Below are 14,354 nucleotides of genomic sequence, written 5' to 3'. Positions count from 1 at the left end.
ACATGAATCGTGTTTTATTTCAAACAAATTAATAAGAAAATTTAATACACACCATACAGGAAATCCATGAAAGAATATCAAATATTGCAAGCAATTTCGAAATACAATTTTCATTGTATAACAATGTCACATATCATTAAATAACAATGGCATTTAAAGAAATAAATCAAAATATAGACTTCAAAACTTTCAATCGAGTGCTCATTGTAACACATAATAATAAACTCTTAACACATTTTAATGTGCGGTTTTAAGTTAAATGAGGAAAGCGGATAAAATAGGTCATTATTATAAAGAGAACATCCACTATGAGCTAAACTAACATCGCTACTAATGCTGATTCCACATCCTGGACTGCCAGAGATCAAAGTATACATTTAGCTATGAAAACTATTATTCTGTGCACGTTCAACTTTATAGTAGAAAGATACGGCCTAGTCCAGTTTTCCTTTATGTGAAAACATGTTGCTACCATACATTACAGATTCTATGACCATACTGACCACATAGATCCGTAAAAAAAGACCAACATGCCACTAAGAAACCGGTAGGAGAACCTTAACTTTCAAGCCGCAAATGACCAAAGCGTTTATATATGCTATTTTCACCACGTTTACCGTTTATAAGGTGTCGATTTAAAAATAATCCCACATTACAGCTGGTATACAGGAAGACAAGTATTACGTTTGCATTATAAAATAATCAAATACATATGTATTAATATACCTATAATGAAAAACTATGAATTTTCTGCAAAAAAATGTAAATATATTCGCCAGCCTTCTGGAAACTTTACCGCACGACGACGGCGATTTAGTGTAAATTTTTTATTTCAATTAATTTAGTATTTAATATATTAGTTTTATTTTTTAATTTTAACTTTTAGTGTTACTAATAATATACGTGTTAGATTCATATCATAACGTCTCATAAAGAATCAGAATATGTGCCGAAAAATTCTAAGGAGAAACAAAACAAAAAAAAAAATCTACGTACAGCCAATTAATTTAACCCGAATTTATAAGCAAATTAGACACTATTGCCACCGCAAAAAGGTCCGTAGACTTGACATGCAGTTGATCATGTAGGTACATGACTTTTTGGCAAATATATAGAAGGACAGGTGAAAATTCAATAATAAGGTATGAATACTTTCTATTGTTCAATTATTTCAAATATGATGCAGCTTGCAGATAATAATGTAGATACTAGACTTACGAGCTCAGATTTAGATACTAAGTCATAGACGGAAGCGGATGAATTATAAATACAATAATAATATCTACACTAAAGTAATGTATTCGTAAGTTTGTATGTGGGAGATACTGGGGAATTACTCAAAGGGGGTGTAAAATAATGGTACTTTATTCAAATACCAGGGAAGCGAAGCACGGCGGGATGCAATTAAAAAATATGTGGTCAAAATTGGATATGATATTTTGTTTGAGAATTAGAAACGAAGCAGTTATAATTCCACTGTTATTAATATAACATAGGTACCATACTAACATACCTATTTTTTTTACCTTCTTCATAATTTTCCATTTAATAAGAGACGTTCGATATAGTCTAATAAAAAACCCATGATTAACTAAGTTACAAAATTTGGATTAAAAAATAGTATGTAATATTAGTTTCAAATTTTTTAAAAAGTTGATTTTACATTGACATAGTACACAAACATAAGACTTTAAATAATAATTGTGAAAATTCGAAATTTCATCTAATACTAGAAGATCTCATCTATCTCCTATCACTTGCACTGTCACCCGGCTTTCCTTAGATCCAGGTCGGACGTTTGCCCTCTAGAGAAAGGTATAGCGGGAGAAATCATAGAATCCGTCACGTTTTCAACATTGCATCAAAAGTTAAATCTGTGGTAATGTTTTCGACAACATGTGATAGACACTTAAAAATCTACCACATGTATCTTTATGTCTAGGTGATAAGGACGGTTTTTAGATTAATTGGCTGGTATTCTGTTCGGTTGTGGGTACTTTTATTGTTCAGGCTTCGCTGGGCATATACTAATATACAAATTTTGTGTCGAATGCACAATTGGCTTGATTCTGACGACTCTTCATTTACCCAAAAGTAAGTTTGTTTGTTTGTTACCTCTTTCTTCTCAAACTATCTTCTTGAAATTTTTCATACAAATGTAGTTTGAAGTATGGAGAAGGACATAGGGCACCTTTCATCCCGGAAAAAAATACGCGGGCGAAGCCGCGGGCTAAAAGCTAGAACGACTATAAAAGAAGCATTTCGATATCAGATTTTTTTGAGTGAAGATATTTGGAAGATTGAAGAGACAGACTAATTTTTGCCACGAACGGAACCACGCGTAACATCTTACAGTTTGTTAGATAGATAATAATGTAATGCTTTTATTTTCTTTGTTTCTTTTTAATGCGTATGCCACTGTTGGTGTCAATAATCAGACCATGACGAAAGAAAATTATTACGAATCACGATCTCGAATCATTTTTGACAGATTACAACAAATCAATCAAATGGTGTGCTCAAACATGAAGGGAAATAATAGTTTAAAAATTCTTTTGCCAATTTTTTTCTCTACTAGCCACACCCATAAAAAATCAGTCAAATGATAGAGTAACAATTAGCTGAACTAAACGGCCGTATTTTTTGGGCTTTTAGGTTTCGTAACTCTATGAAAAATTTATTTGAAGAAAATATGGCAAAGAGGATCCTGGGTTCGGACACAATACAGCTAAGGAAGAAACCGGCTTCATATTCAGATGAAAGAGATACACAGATGTGTAGATCCGTCCTAAACAAGAAAAAGTCGTGATGGATTTCGAACAAGACGATACAATCAATGCCTTGGCAGCTAAAATTGCATTCCCAGAGAGGTTTGTCGTCAGGCAGACGACCGGCACTAAAATCATAGCCAAATCTTCGAAATTATAAAGTTAATTGATATCACTGACTGGCTTCGTGGCGTCATAGTCTCAAATGAAACATACGAAGATAAGAGAGAGAGATACAGAAAGAGAGAGTCGAAAAGTAAAATAGGCAAATTTACCACGCTCTACTGTCATTGTGACCGTGATTTTTTGCAGTTAATTCTCCATAATAAGAAACAATAGCTTGAGAATGTGAACGAAGCTTTAAAGCTGGTAAAAGCTGGCAATTTAGCTTACAGGCCTGGGGGCGGAAACTGAAAATTGGTGCGTTTATCTAGGGCGCGAATTGTAGAAGATAGACAGTTGCATTTTAAAATGGAAAGTGAAATTCTTGATTTATTTTCCCCCCTTCTTCACATGTTTCAGGTTTCATTCACAGATGTGATGGGCAAAGGTTTATATATATGATGTCAATGTAAATTATGGCATGTTAAATAATGAAAGTACTTGCCATCAAGTAAAAGTATTTTTACACCTAAATCTAAGATGCCAACATGGCTTGATATCGTCAAGAAAGATATGCGTGCCAATGTTCTGACAACAAAGGTTCTGAAGTCAGATCTGAATCAGGAGGGTTTTGATAATCTAAGGCGGAGGAGGCAACCGCAAATTCCGCTCTGATGAGAGAGACAATTTATAAAAAATTAAAATACTGACCTTAAACGCTCACATAAAGTATAATATCGATAAAAAGTCCTAGTAAAGTAAATGACCTAAAATTCAAGTTCAATAAAAATGTGAAAAGAAAAATACAATTGCTTATGATTACAAAATTAGATCGTAATAAGGTTACAAACGCTCACTTCAGTTGCGCCATCTTGTCGACGCCATTTGCAATAAAACGAGTTGAGTCTGCGGTTCATCGACTCAAGAGTTGTAAACGTAACCTTGGCAAAGAAAAGCTACCATTCAGCCATTGATAAAAGCAAAAAGTTGATCCGCTTATTGCAGCAAGGTCGCGTTTTATTTTTCTTTTCTGATATTTCGAAATAGGAATAAGAACGATGGTGACTCGTGAGCGAATCTGATTTTGTTTTTTTTTTATTGCCAGTGTGTTTTCTTTGTGGTGATACTATTTTCAGTGCCAATGAAACAATTTTGAAATTTTGTAATTTAATTGATACTACTGGCAGTCATCAAAATATATCTCTATTTCTGTAGTTAAAAAAACAATAAAATAAATATACCTAGTTGAATGACTGCGCAGACGCAAAACCTTGAACTGTTAATATGTTGCGATGTAAACAAACTTAGCCATGATCATAGTTCTAAAGAATATACACAGATGGCGCTACTGAATAGAAGAGATGATGCCGATGATGGTATAAAATATGCTTTCCAAAAAGAAAGTGATGTTGTTGTTGATGAGATGGAGTATTTCCATCTAGATTGGTAGATGTCACTGATTCAACTATATGCGCAACACCAAATTATTAACGACTTCACACATTTTATCTATATTTTTTACGTAATAAGGAAAACTCATAATCGATTTTATATTTCACAGTTTGAGATGTTATGCTGACGTTATTGGCGAGAGGGGGCCTGCAATTTTTTTCTTCAAAATCTGAAAAAACAATTACGGGAGATTACCTTATTTGCACTGATATCGAATATGCAAATAACTCAACCATGAACAAGTGTGTACAGCTTTATGAAATGCGACTCTAAAAAATCTAATTGCTTTAATGCAACAGCCAATCGAAAAACCTGTTTATTACCTACACATTAATTTTTCCTGGAAAATAGTTACCTATCTACTATTGTATCTAATGCTAAGACATACTCATAAAATTTCAACACATTTTTATTAGCAATATAATTTATATGAGTATTATTTTCTAAATTTCACTGTAACAATATATTTTCAACTTGTGCGAATTTGTTCCGTGGCGTTGGTATGTTTGAAAATGATTATACAAAAGTATCTAAACATACAGAACGTGACGAACGAAGGTAATGGATCCAGGATACGTTAAAATTATCTATCTAATAGTACGTATATCAGGTAGCGTGGAAAGTTCTGTAGGTAGCCAATTTATCATACTTATGAAGTCAAAAATAATACTAGACAACTTTATTATTTCTGTTTTAAACAACAATGACACATTGTTTAATTTCATCAACTTGTCAAGTCTATTTTCAAAATATTTTTTTGATTGTGCAGAGACTATTTAACGAACACTTTGTCCTAATGGTCATCATGCTGGCCTGCCACACTAGAGGTCCCGGATTCGAACCCCAGTTAGGTCAAGATAGAAAATGAAGTTTTTTTTCAGATTGTTTTGGTCGTTTTTTTACATGTATATGTTATAAGATATATAGGTAGTATCATTTTTTAATATCCCATAACACAAGCCCTGAACTTACTTTGGGGCTAACTGAATCTGTGTGATTTGTTATTTATTTCCAAATCAGGCAATTATGAATTCCTTGATGATTTGGTATCGTCTGATTTCTATTTTATAGTGAACAAGTATTCACGTTATTGTTCAATTCAATTCTTAGTTTGCATTCTTAATGTAAGTGACAGGTACATCTCAATATTAATGAATCAATGACGAGCGCAACGATCGTCTTCTCATTACATGCCATGAGAACCACGGCATCCCTCTTAACTTTTTTATTAGCAGATATACGATTACATGCGTCAATGGTCTGACATGTACTAGCGATTATATTAAGATTACGTATGTCAATGGTATACTTGTATGTCTGACAAGCCCTTGGTCACTAACACGGTCACCCAGAACCGACCGCACCTAAGTCTGGCCCAGATCTTCGCTCGGAATTCCAACTATGCTGTACAACCGTGTTGATGAAGACTGATATCATTTTTAGTTTTACCGGATTCAGTTAAATTAACGGACTGTTGCCAATCATAATTCAGTTATCTTTCTGGCTTTCCATGTTGGAAAACGTTCGTAATATGAGAAGTTATAAAAGATACGTGCGCGTTTAATACTTGTGTTAAGCAATTATGTATTAGGCGGTCTGTGATAATTTCTTGTGACGTCCTCTTCTGGATATGACTAAATCTGTTTTTGATCACTTCTTTTTTCGAAAGTGTTCAAAAATTTTGCTACTCAAATGGGAAAAAAGTCGTTCCTTACAATGTTCCCTGCGTTCGCCGTCTCACATTCCTCTAATAATATCGGAGCTCAGGATAAAACATTCTTCCTATTCTGATTCAATTCATATCATAATTTGAAGAAAGAACGAAAGGAAAAATGTTTATTTAAGATCATTTGACATAGAACACAAGTACATCAAGTAATAGTTATTACATCATTAATAATTGTATCAAAAATGGTCTATGCTCAGCATGATGTCGTGGCGTGAACCAAGATGCTGGTCTTCCGCGGATATCTCTCGCTCGTCGATAATGAATATTGAGGGTTGTGTGGTGCGATGTTAAGTGATTGTGATTTGTGTGTTATGATTTCTTTTTTTTTTCATGCATGTAACTGTTACATATTTATTTATTAATTGTACATATAGGACACTTAATTATAGCTCTCATACCAAGTGAATTAAGTATGTTATTCTTTATGAGAAATATATATCTTTAAAACAATTATCGCGATTACATGCTTGTTTTCGGTAGTGATATCAAAAACCCCGCTCATCGTAATAATACATAAATTTTTGACTCAATTTTGTTGCCAATGAAACTTCCACTGACACGTCCAAATGAAAACGAAAGCGTATATTTATGTGCGTATTGTTCGCGCTTTACTTTCTTCGAGATGATATCTGAGAAGTTTTGTCCCGCTGGACCTTCATAGTTTAAATTCAACTATATTAGGAGCCGGTCGATTGGGTTCTATTGTCTGTGGTGGTAAGGGTAGTGTTCCCAAAAAATGTGCTTCACTAGACCTTTAAAAATTGATCTCACCCATTATTTTTATCATGGTGAGTATATATATCAGGTTTCTTCCGCAGCTATAAAGCGTCCCAGGGACCGCTTTCTGACTTAAATTTTCCACATCACACGATTTATGAAGTCCTTTAAATTTTGAAGGTTGTATCAATTTTCGGAAGGTCGAATGGACCATGTGAATCAGGCCCAATGGGCTCTTTATGCTTTTGGGTCGAATCTTGAAGGTCCAACGGAAATTCAACTCAGTGCACAGCTTTACTTGAACTAAAACACGTTTAGGAAAGTGAATTCACATGGTTATGTTATTTCATTGTCTTAGACTGTTCTTATGGTTAATAATCATTTATTCATGTAATTTCTAACTTTTGCCTCATAATTACCTTATAGTTTTATAATTATATTTTACTAGCGGCCCGTCCCGGCTTCGCTCGGGTAAAATCTTAATAAATTATACACCTAAACCTTCCTCAGGAATCAAACTATATATAAATAAAACCCGCATCAAAATCAATTTAGAGATTTAACCATACATACGAGTAGGGATATAGGGACAGAGAAAGCGACTTTGTTTTATACTATGTTATAACAATATGTTTTTAACTAAAACATATTAACAATTTTTAATATATGTCTTATTATGTAAATTTAATGGTTTTAATTCGTAGTTATTATAGATTTCACCTGTTACTGTATGTCTGTAATAAAATCTTGAAAACTTGGTCCCACATCCCATAGTTTCCAATTTTCAAATTTTTACAATTAGAAAATTGGAATCTGGGATTTGGGATTGTTTATTTGAAAGTATGTCTGAAAACACAAATCTAATTATAATTTCCTAATAATCTCGTAACACGCGCAAGTCTTCCCTGTCTTTTCCGCATTCAGGGCTAAATCGCTGGACCTATTTCGAAGAAATTAGTTATGTATGTAGTTAAAGGCCCCAGTTCACACATAGGCTACTGTTTTTTTTTGCAAGAATCAAGTCCCAAATTATCGTAATGAGGGGTGAAAGTTGATATGAAAAGTTTGTCCGCACGCCGCGGGCAAAAGCTAATCTGGTATAGTTCGTGACGCTCTAGAATAGGACCACTCCACATCCTAACGTTCATGTTGTATAGGGTAATTAAGGGATATACAGTCTGATAGCTACAATTATTTTAACTGGCATAAGACTTATTCCAATTATTTTATAAATATAAATATATTAGGACAAATCACACAGATTGATCTAGCCCCAAAGTAAGTTCGAGACTTGTGTTATGGGATACTAACTCAACGATACTATATTTTATACCAAATACATACATAGATAAACATCCAACACCCGGGCCAATCAGAAAAAGATCATTTTCCATCATGACCCGACCGGGAATCGAACCCGGGACCTCTCGGTTCAGTGGCAAGCACTTTACCACGGCGCCACCGAGGTAGTCAAACTTTTATGGTCGTTAACTTGTTTTCTCTATTTAATAATGATATTTAATTTACGGAAATTGAGCTTTATATGATTGCGATAGAATATAAAAATGCGATAATAGTTATATTTTTCTATTATATCATTAAAACCGAAGCCACCTTTTTGTAGGCGATAGGCTTATAAAAGGTAAAGAGAAATCTTCTTATTATGTATTTTATTAAATTACGAGTATGTATATTATATATTTTCTAGAATCATTTTGTGAAATAAGTAAATTAAATTATTATTTCTGAATGTACGTAATCTGATAATCATTTCATTAAGAGTTTGACTTTGACGTTGTTTACGATTTACACTTGTTTATTATGTTTATTATTCGATCTACTTCCAGAAACAATATAATTTCGTAGGTACTTTTACTGTCACATACATAATTAAATTGTCTGACATGTTTGCTTGTGATTTTCAATGATTTGATTTTTAAAGACAGTAAGATGAGAGAAGAATTTGATTTGTTTCAACTTATTTTGGCCTGATATGTATTCTCCTGCTGGTCGACTGGAAGAGATCTCTCACCGGGATAAGTCCGCCGTTGCTAGTGATTTTTTGTTGCTTGTGTCTTTGTGTTTTTTTATGCAATAATACTTGAAATTCATGAAGATATAATTTGCCTTTTTGGTTTTTTGATCCAATTCGATTTGTTAATCACGTGTGGCGTGTGGTTTCTGGCCAAGAATACGACTACACCATATCCTCCGTGATAAGAGGCGACTATAGGATAAAACGTTTTCACAGCTGATGGAATTAAAGATCTAGAGAGGTTTATCGTCAGGCAGGCTGTCACAGCGATCTCTTACAAATTTTTTAAAGATTTTTTAATGCTAAAAAGAGAAAACCTAAAACGAGAAAGGTTAAGTAAATAATACACAAACATACATGAATGACTATATTTTATTCATGGGTGGTTTGTAAATAAATTAGGTTTAGTATAATGAAACTGATGAAGACGTTTTGTACGAAATAAGTGGAAAAATACATCACCTATGAAAAATAATAAGAACTAGGTAAAGGATAATTTACACAAGGGCAAAATCGCTCAGCAAAATGCCCTGAAATACCGATAAATTGATAGCATATGAATATATATGACACGAAATTACACAAATAAATAATATTTATAATACATATAATAATACAAACGAAGATGCCAAAAACAATATTTTACGTAAATACTTTCATACGAAGCATATTTACAAAAGTATATAAATATATATCTATATAAAAATAGGAAGAAATACGACTAGTTTAATGAACACAGTCAAAAGAGTGACTAAAAAGATATAGGTTAAAGCTATATATGAAACTAAACAAACTTACTATTTGTACTCGATTATATAAAAACTAAATTAACAAAAAAACAGGTACGTTGACAGAGAAAAATAGATAAAAAACTGAAATTGAAATTAATAAATATGATATAAATGAAAATGGCGATGATTCGGAAGTCAATAGCCTAGACAAGATTCACTCATTCGATATTTAAATTAATAACATTCTTTTTTTTTTAATAATTTAAATAAATTAACAATAAATTAAACTCAATACTCTGAGGTCCGTTACTAGACTAACCGAAGATACAGACTATGTATCCATAGGGATAAGTACAGTCTTAAACTCATCTTAGGTATGTAATTAGTTTGAGTATGCGTTGTAGGCGAGGGCCTGGGCATCTTGTGATGACCTTCCCCATCCGCCGTGACCACCTCCATGGCTGTAGTGTTCCTCATGATGAGGATGGGCTACCACTTCATAGCTTTCATGATGCTCATGTTTCGACAGCAGTTTCTTCAGCAGAACCAGGGCAGAAGCCAAAAGGGCAGCCTTGGCCAACATCAGACCCTTGATGGCAGCGAAAGCAATGATGGCCAAGAACAAGGGAATGAGGGACTGGATCTTCAGTTGCAGGAGAGCGAGGATGGGTAACAGTTGCTTCAATTTCTTCTTTTTGCCACGACCTGAAGTTAAAGTAAGCGGTTTAGCATTTCAAGTTCAACAAACTTCAGTAGTAATCGAATGCATGAATGAAGATAATCTAATAATAAAAACTCATTTAAATGGAATATTAATCAAACAAAATCAAACAAATATTGACCTAAATAAACTCATGTCTCAAAATCCATAAACATGCTTCGTATGTCAATTGTTTTCAAATCTGAATCGAATACCGAACAGCGAGGCACAGACGCACTAGTCTAAAATTTAAATCATGTCGCTTTCATTGAAATTCACAATGTTACGTCCAGTTTGCATAACAGCCTCATTCATCTAGAAAGTCCGATTACCGGACGTTACAATTCGAAAGCTCCGGACCTACTTCCATATTTTGTTAAAGAAACTGCCTGGAGCAAACTTTTACTCGTTCTCAATCAAGATTTTGATCACGGTAGCAAGCATGTACTAACGGAACTGGAGAACTGGCTGTATAGTCCTACATAGCAAGGTTATGGAAATCTAGCAAAAACTAGACTCGTATAGGCCGCTTTTCACCACAATCAACCTTCTAAATAGGCTGGAGAAATTCCCACCAAACCCGTTCCGATGTTGCGATTTCTAGTGTCTTCTTCTACGGTTTGTTTCTCTAAAACACGGATGTCCGTTTTCTAAGATATCCCATTAAACTGACTAATGAAAATAACACAGTTGCTCGTTTGTATCTTGCAATTTTTTTTTCAAATGTAGAACTTTCCAATTTTTATCTTGATTGGTTACAACCGGATCACATACAAACTTTTTAATTAATGATTTGGCAAGCATTTTATGAGTGCTAAAATAATGTACGTTCTAGTCTTATATAACACAAAGTCATTTAACATTCTGACATGTATCTGTAAATACAACAAGTAAATCCTAGTAGTCGTTCATAACATTTTGTTGTATCACAGAAATATGGTTAAAAACTATGAGTTGCAGTTTTTGACAGTTGTAAAAAGTAAAAGTAAATCAGTTTGCTTGTATCGCCAGTGATATCAAATATTCTGCGGTCATCAATGAAATGAGGTGTTCAAACCAGTTTTTACTCACGCGATACGTCTTTTTATTATATAACAATAAGTGTCGTAACAGATGACCGAGTCTCGGCCCAATCTTTTATCATTTCTTTTTTGAGATCATTATATCTTATTACCTCCACTTTGTGGTTTGATATATTTGTCTATAAATTTATTTGTACATAGATCGAGTTATTTTTTATGAGATTTTTCAAATCTGTTTTTAAGACTTAGATGTCATATAATAATCACAAAAACAAATGCGAGGAGAAAAACTTTAGATTTGGAAATTAAAAAATCGCAACACCATATTTATATACTATTAGCTTAATTTACAAGACTCTTTTGTGATTTTTATCCGAAAGCTAAAACTAACAAACACTGAACGAAAAGACTACGAGGCGATTCTAAATGATTCCATTTCTTCAGCACTATATTTACTACTAAAGCAGATCATGCTACATTGTATCAATCTACGGATATTGTAGGTACCAGGTTAGAAATAAATGCAATAGAAATTGCAGGATAACCAAGGCTTTAATTTAATAGGCAATAGAGTACGATAACTTTACTGCTCAATATCTAAAGGAAATTATATTTCTTGTAAAAGTGCCTCGTATAAAATTTGCACTATTAAATTAAGTTGAAAGCGCTAATCCGACTATTTATATGGAAACTTTCTAATAAGTAACTTGTGTTTTAAGAGCCACAGGTCAAGCCAATTACTATGTGTACTGATTTAAGATAGTTTTATAATTATATTTCTCTAACTTTCACTTCGCTTAGTAATTTGATCAAAACGATTATCTGAATTATGACAATGATTACATGTTTAGTAGCGTAATTAGTCTCAATCATCTCAACATATGTTTGATATAATTAGCTTTTTCGAGAGATTAGAATGAATTAAAAATGTTTGAGATGGGAAATGATGAATTGATACAAATAATTTTGGTTTTATATGAGTAAGATATTTGATTTAAAAAGGTTTTGACGTATTTTAAGAGTTTACAAATGCCATTAATTTGACACAATAACTGATCTAAACAGCCGTTTTCTTTCGGAATCTAATTTACTTCTATTTATTAATGTTGTGTTAAAACTTCTCGTTTTACTTTACGATCTTTTATTTAAATTTGACGAAAATCCGTTTAAAATTTGACGAAGATTTAGCACTAATCTTGATTTGAAAATAATGACAATTTGGTAAATAAATCGATAAAATCCTTAGATATTATTGTATGACATTCAGATTTTTGCTAGATTAATTTAATTTTAGATATAAAATCAAGTACTATGATGAAATTTACTATTTAACTTAGTAAAATATCTGAAATCATATCTACAATGTTATCTCTAAATCACTGAAAATAAAACGTAGAGCTCACACGTATTCAACATTATCTAACTGACATAAACAGTAAAAATAACTAACCTTCCTCAAGCGATCGCTTGACATCTTCAACGGTGCTTTTAGGCATGCGCAGTTGAATTATGTGGTTTTCCATGAAGTCCGCTGCAGCGTCTACTAGTCTGGACTCCACTTGGTTTTCCCTGGCCACAGGTTCTTCAGGTAAAGGCTCGAAGGATCTGGCTGATCTACTGGATCCAGTCCCGATGAGACTGATGCCATCAGCAATGTTGACCTCCCTAGCAGAATTGATGTTTTCAACATATTTCAGGGCTCTTTCCTGTGAACAATTGTTTGAACTTTAGTATTATTAAAATTTAGATTTAGGTAGTATTTTTTTTATTCTAAGATTTTAACCTACATTGGCTGTTGTATTTTTGAATATGTTTTCAAATTTTTCAATTTTTTTAAATATTCCTTTTTAAAATTTTCCATTACTTAGAATAATGAATTTGTGAATTAAAAAAATATCTTGCAATTTTGCAAAAGAATAACACCTGATCCAGTTACACTTTTAACACTATCACACACACCTTGAGGCACAGGGAAACGTCTCCTTCGGCACAATTCTTCACGACACCGATCACGGATCCTATGACGTCATTCTCTCCCGCTGGCTTGGAGTACACCGCCACGACACTCACTACTAAAAGGAGGAAGAACTTCATCTTGTCCTTTGCTCCTTCGGTGGTGATAAGTGAAATGTAATGTTGGAGTGATGCTTAGCGGTTTTATTCTACGTACCCCCACTTGCGCCGATTCCCGCCAAAATGCGTACGCGCGAGTATACCGCATTGACGCGCCGAGAATTTTTTAGAAGCGGCCATGTTTCAGCGTTCGAAAACCAATTTTTGAATTCAAATTTGGAAAAGTTCATTTGAATTTTCAAATTGTTACATAATAACGTTTATAATTTTATGCGTGATTGGATACATCTGCGTGATATTGATTTTTAATTGTGATTGAATAAGCCGGAAACAGTTTTACTTTCATGAACACACAATAATAGGAAATAGTGTTTATGGCTTCTGTTTGATAGTGATTATATTGTTGCTATTGAAATGAAGACGTATTAAGTATATGTCTTTTATTACAATAGTTTTAAATTATTTTCCAACAACTACTAAGTTTGTACGACAGAAATAATAGTTTAGATTTCGTCGATAGTAATTTTGTAGACGGACTGGCGCCTCGCGTATGTTAAGAATTTGGTAATACTTATTAAAATTAAAAAGTTACATTAAAACCCGTAATAATACAATCAATTTCTCGATTTGTTACCTTTTTCATAATATTAATTAGCTTTTCCTTAAAAATATATATATAGATAGTCTTTAAATGAAATTGTAATCGAGATTATTTCACATTTATATCATTCAATCAGTGTACAACCTTATTATGACTTCGAGAAGTTCCTAAGTATGGTAGTCGTGCAGGGCTATGTATATGTATGTATGTAAATATGTATAAACATTGATTTATATGCGTTGTAGGTCAATAGGTAAACAGGATATGTTGCTAAGTCGTGGCAAAACATGTACCTACATAGTTTATGCTTAGTATCGCTGAGGCTATAGGTGAAAATAGCTTTTTATTAGTGAAGACTTTAATAAGGTAGGCAATAGATTACGATTTGTGGCGGGTGGTTCCGCCCTAGAATAGAACCGCTCCA

General features: G+C 33.2%; 1 protein-coding gene across 1 annotated transcript; it reads right to left on the bottom strand.

Moving 5' to 3' along the window:
* Positions 1–9,157: 9,157 nt before the first annotated feature.
* LOC128680563 (uncharacterized) lies at positions 9,158–13,400 on the bottom strand. Its single transcript, XM_053763795.2, has 3 exons — positions 13,216–13,400; positions 12,707–12,962; positions 9,158–10,239 (listed from the first exon to the last, which is right to left on the bottom strand). Exons 1-3 carry the CDS (start codon positions 13,348–13,350, stop codon positions 9,917–9,919), a joined length of 714 nt encoding a protein of 237 aa, XP_053619770.1. The 5' UTR covers positions 13,351–13,400; the 3' UTR covers positions 9,158–9,916.
* Between the last annotated feature and the right edge of the window lie 954 nt (positions 13,401–14,354).

Source organism: Plodia interpunctella, chromosome 24, assembly GCF_027563975.2.
Source record: "Plodia interpunctella isolate USDA-ARS_2022_Savannah chromosome 24, ilPloInte3.2, whole genome shotgun sequence".
NCBI lineage: Eukaryota > Metazoa > Arthropoda > Insecta > Lepidoptera > Pyralidae > Plodia > Plodia interpunctella.
The sequence above is the reverse complement of the archived record's forward strand: the minus strand, read 5'-3'. Positions and strand labels throughout refer to the sequence as shown.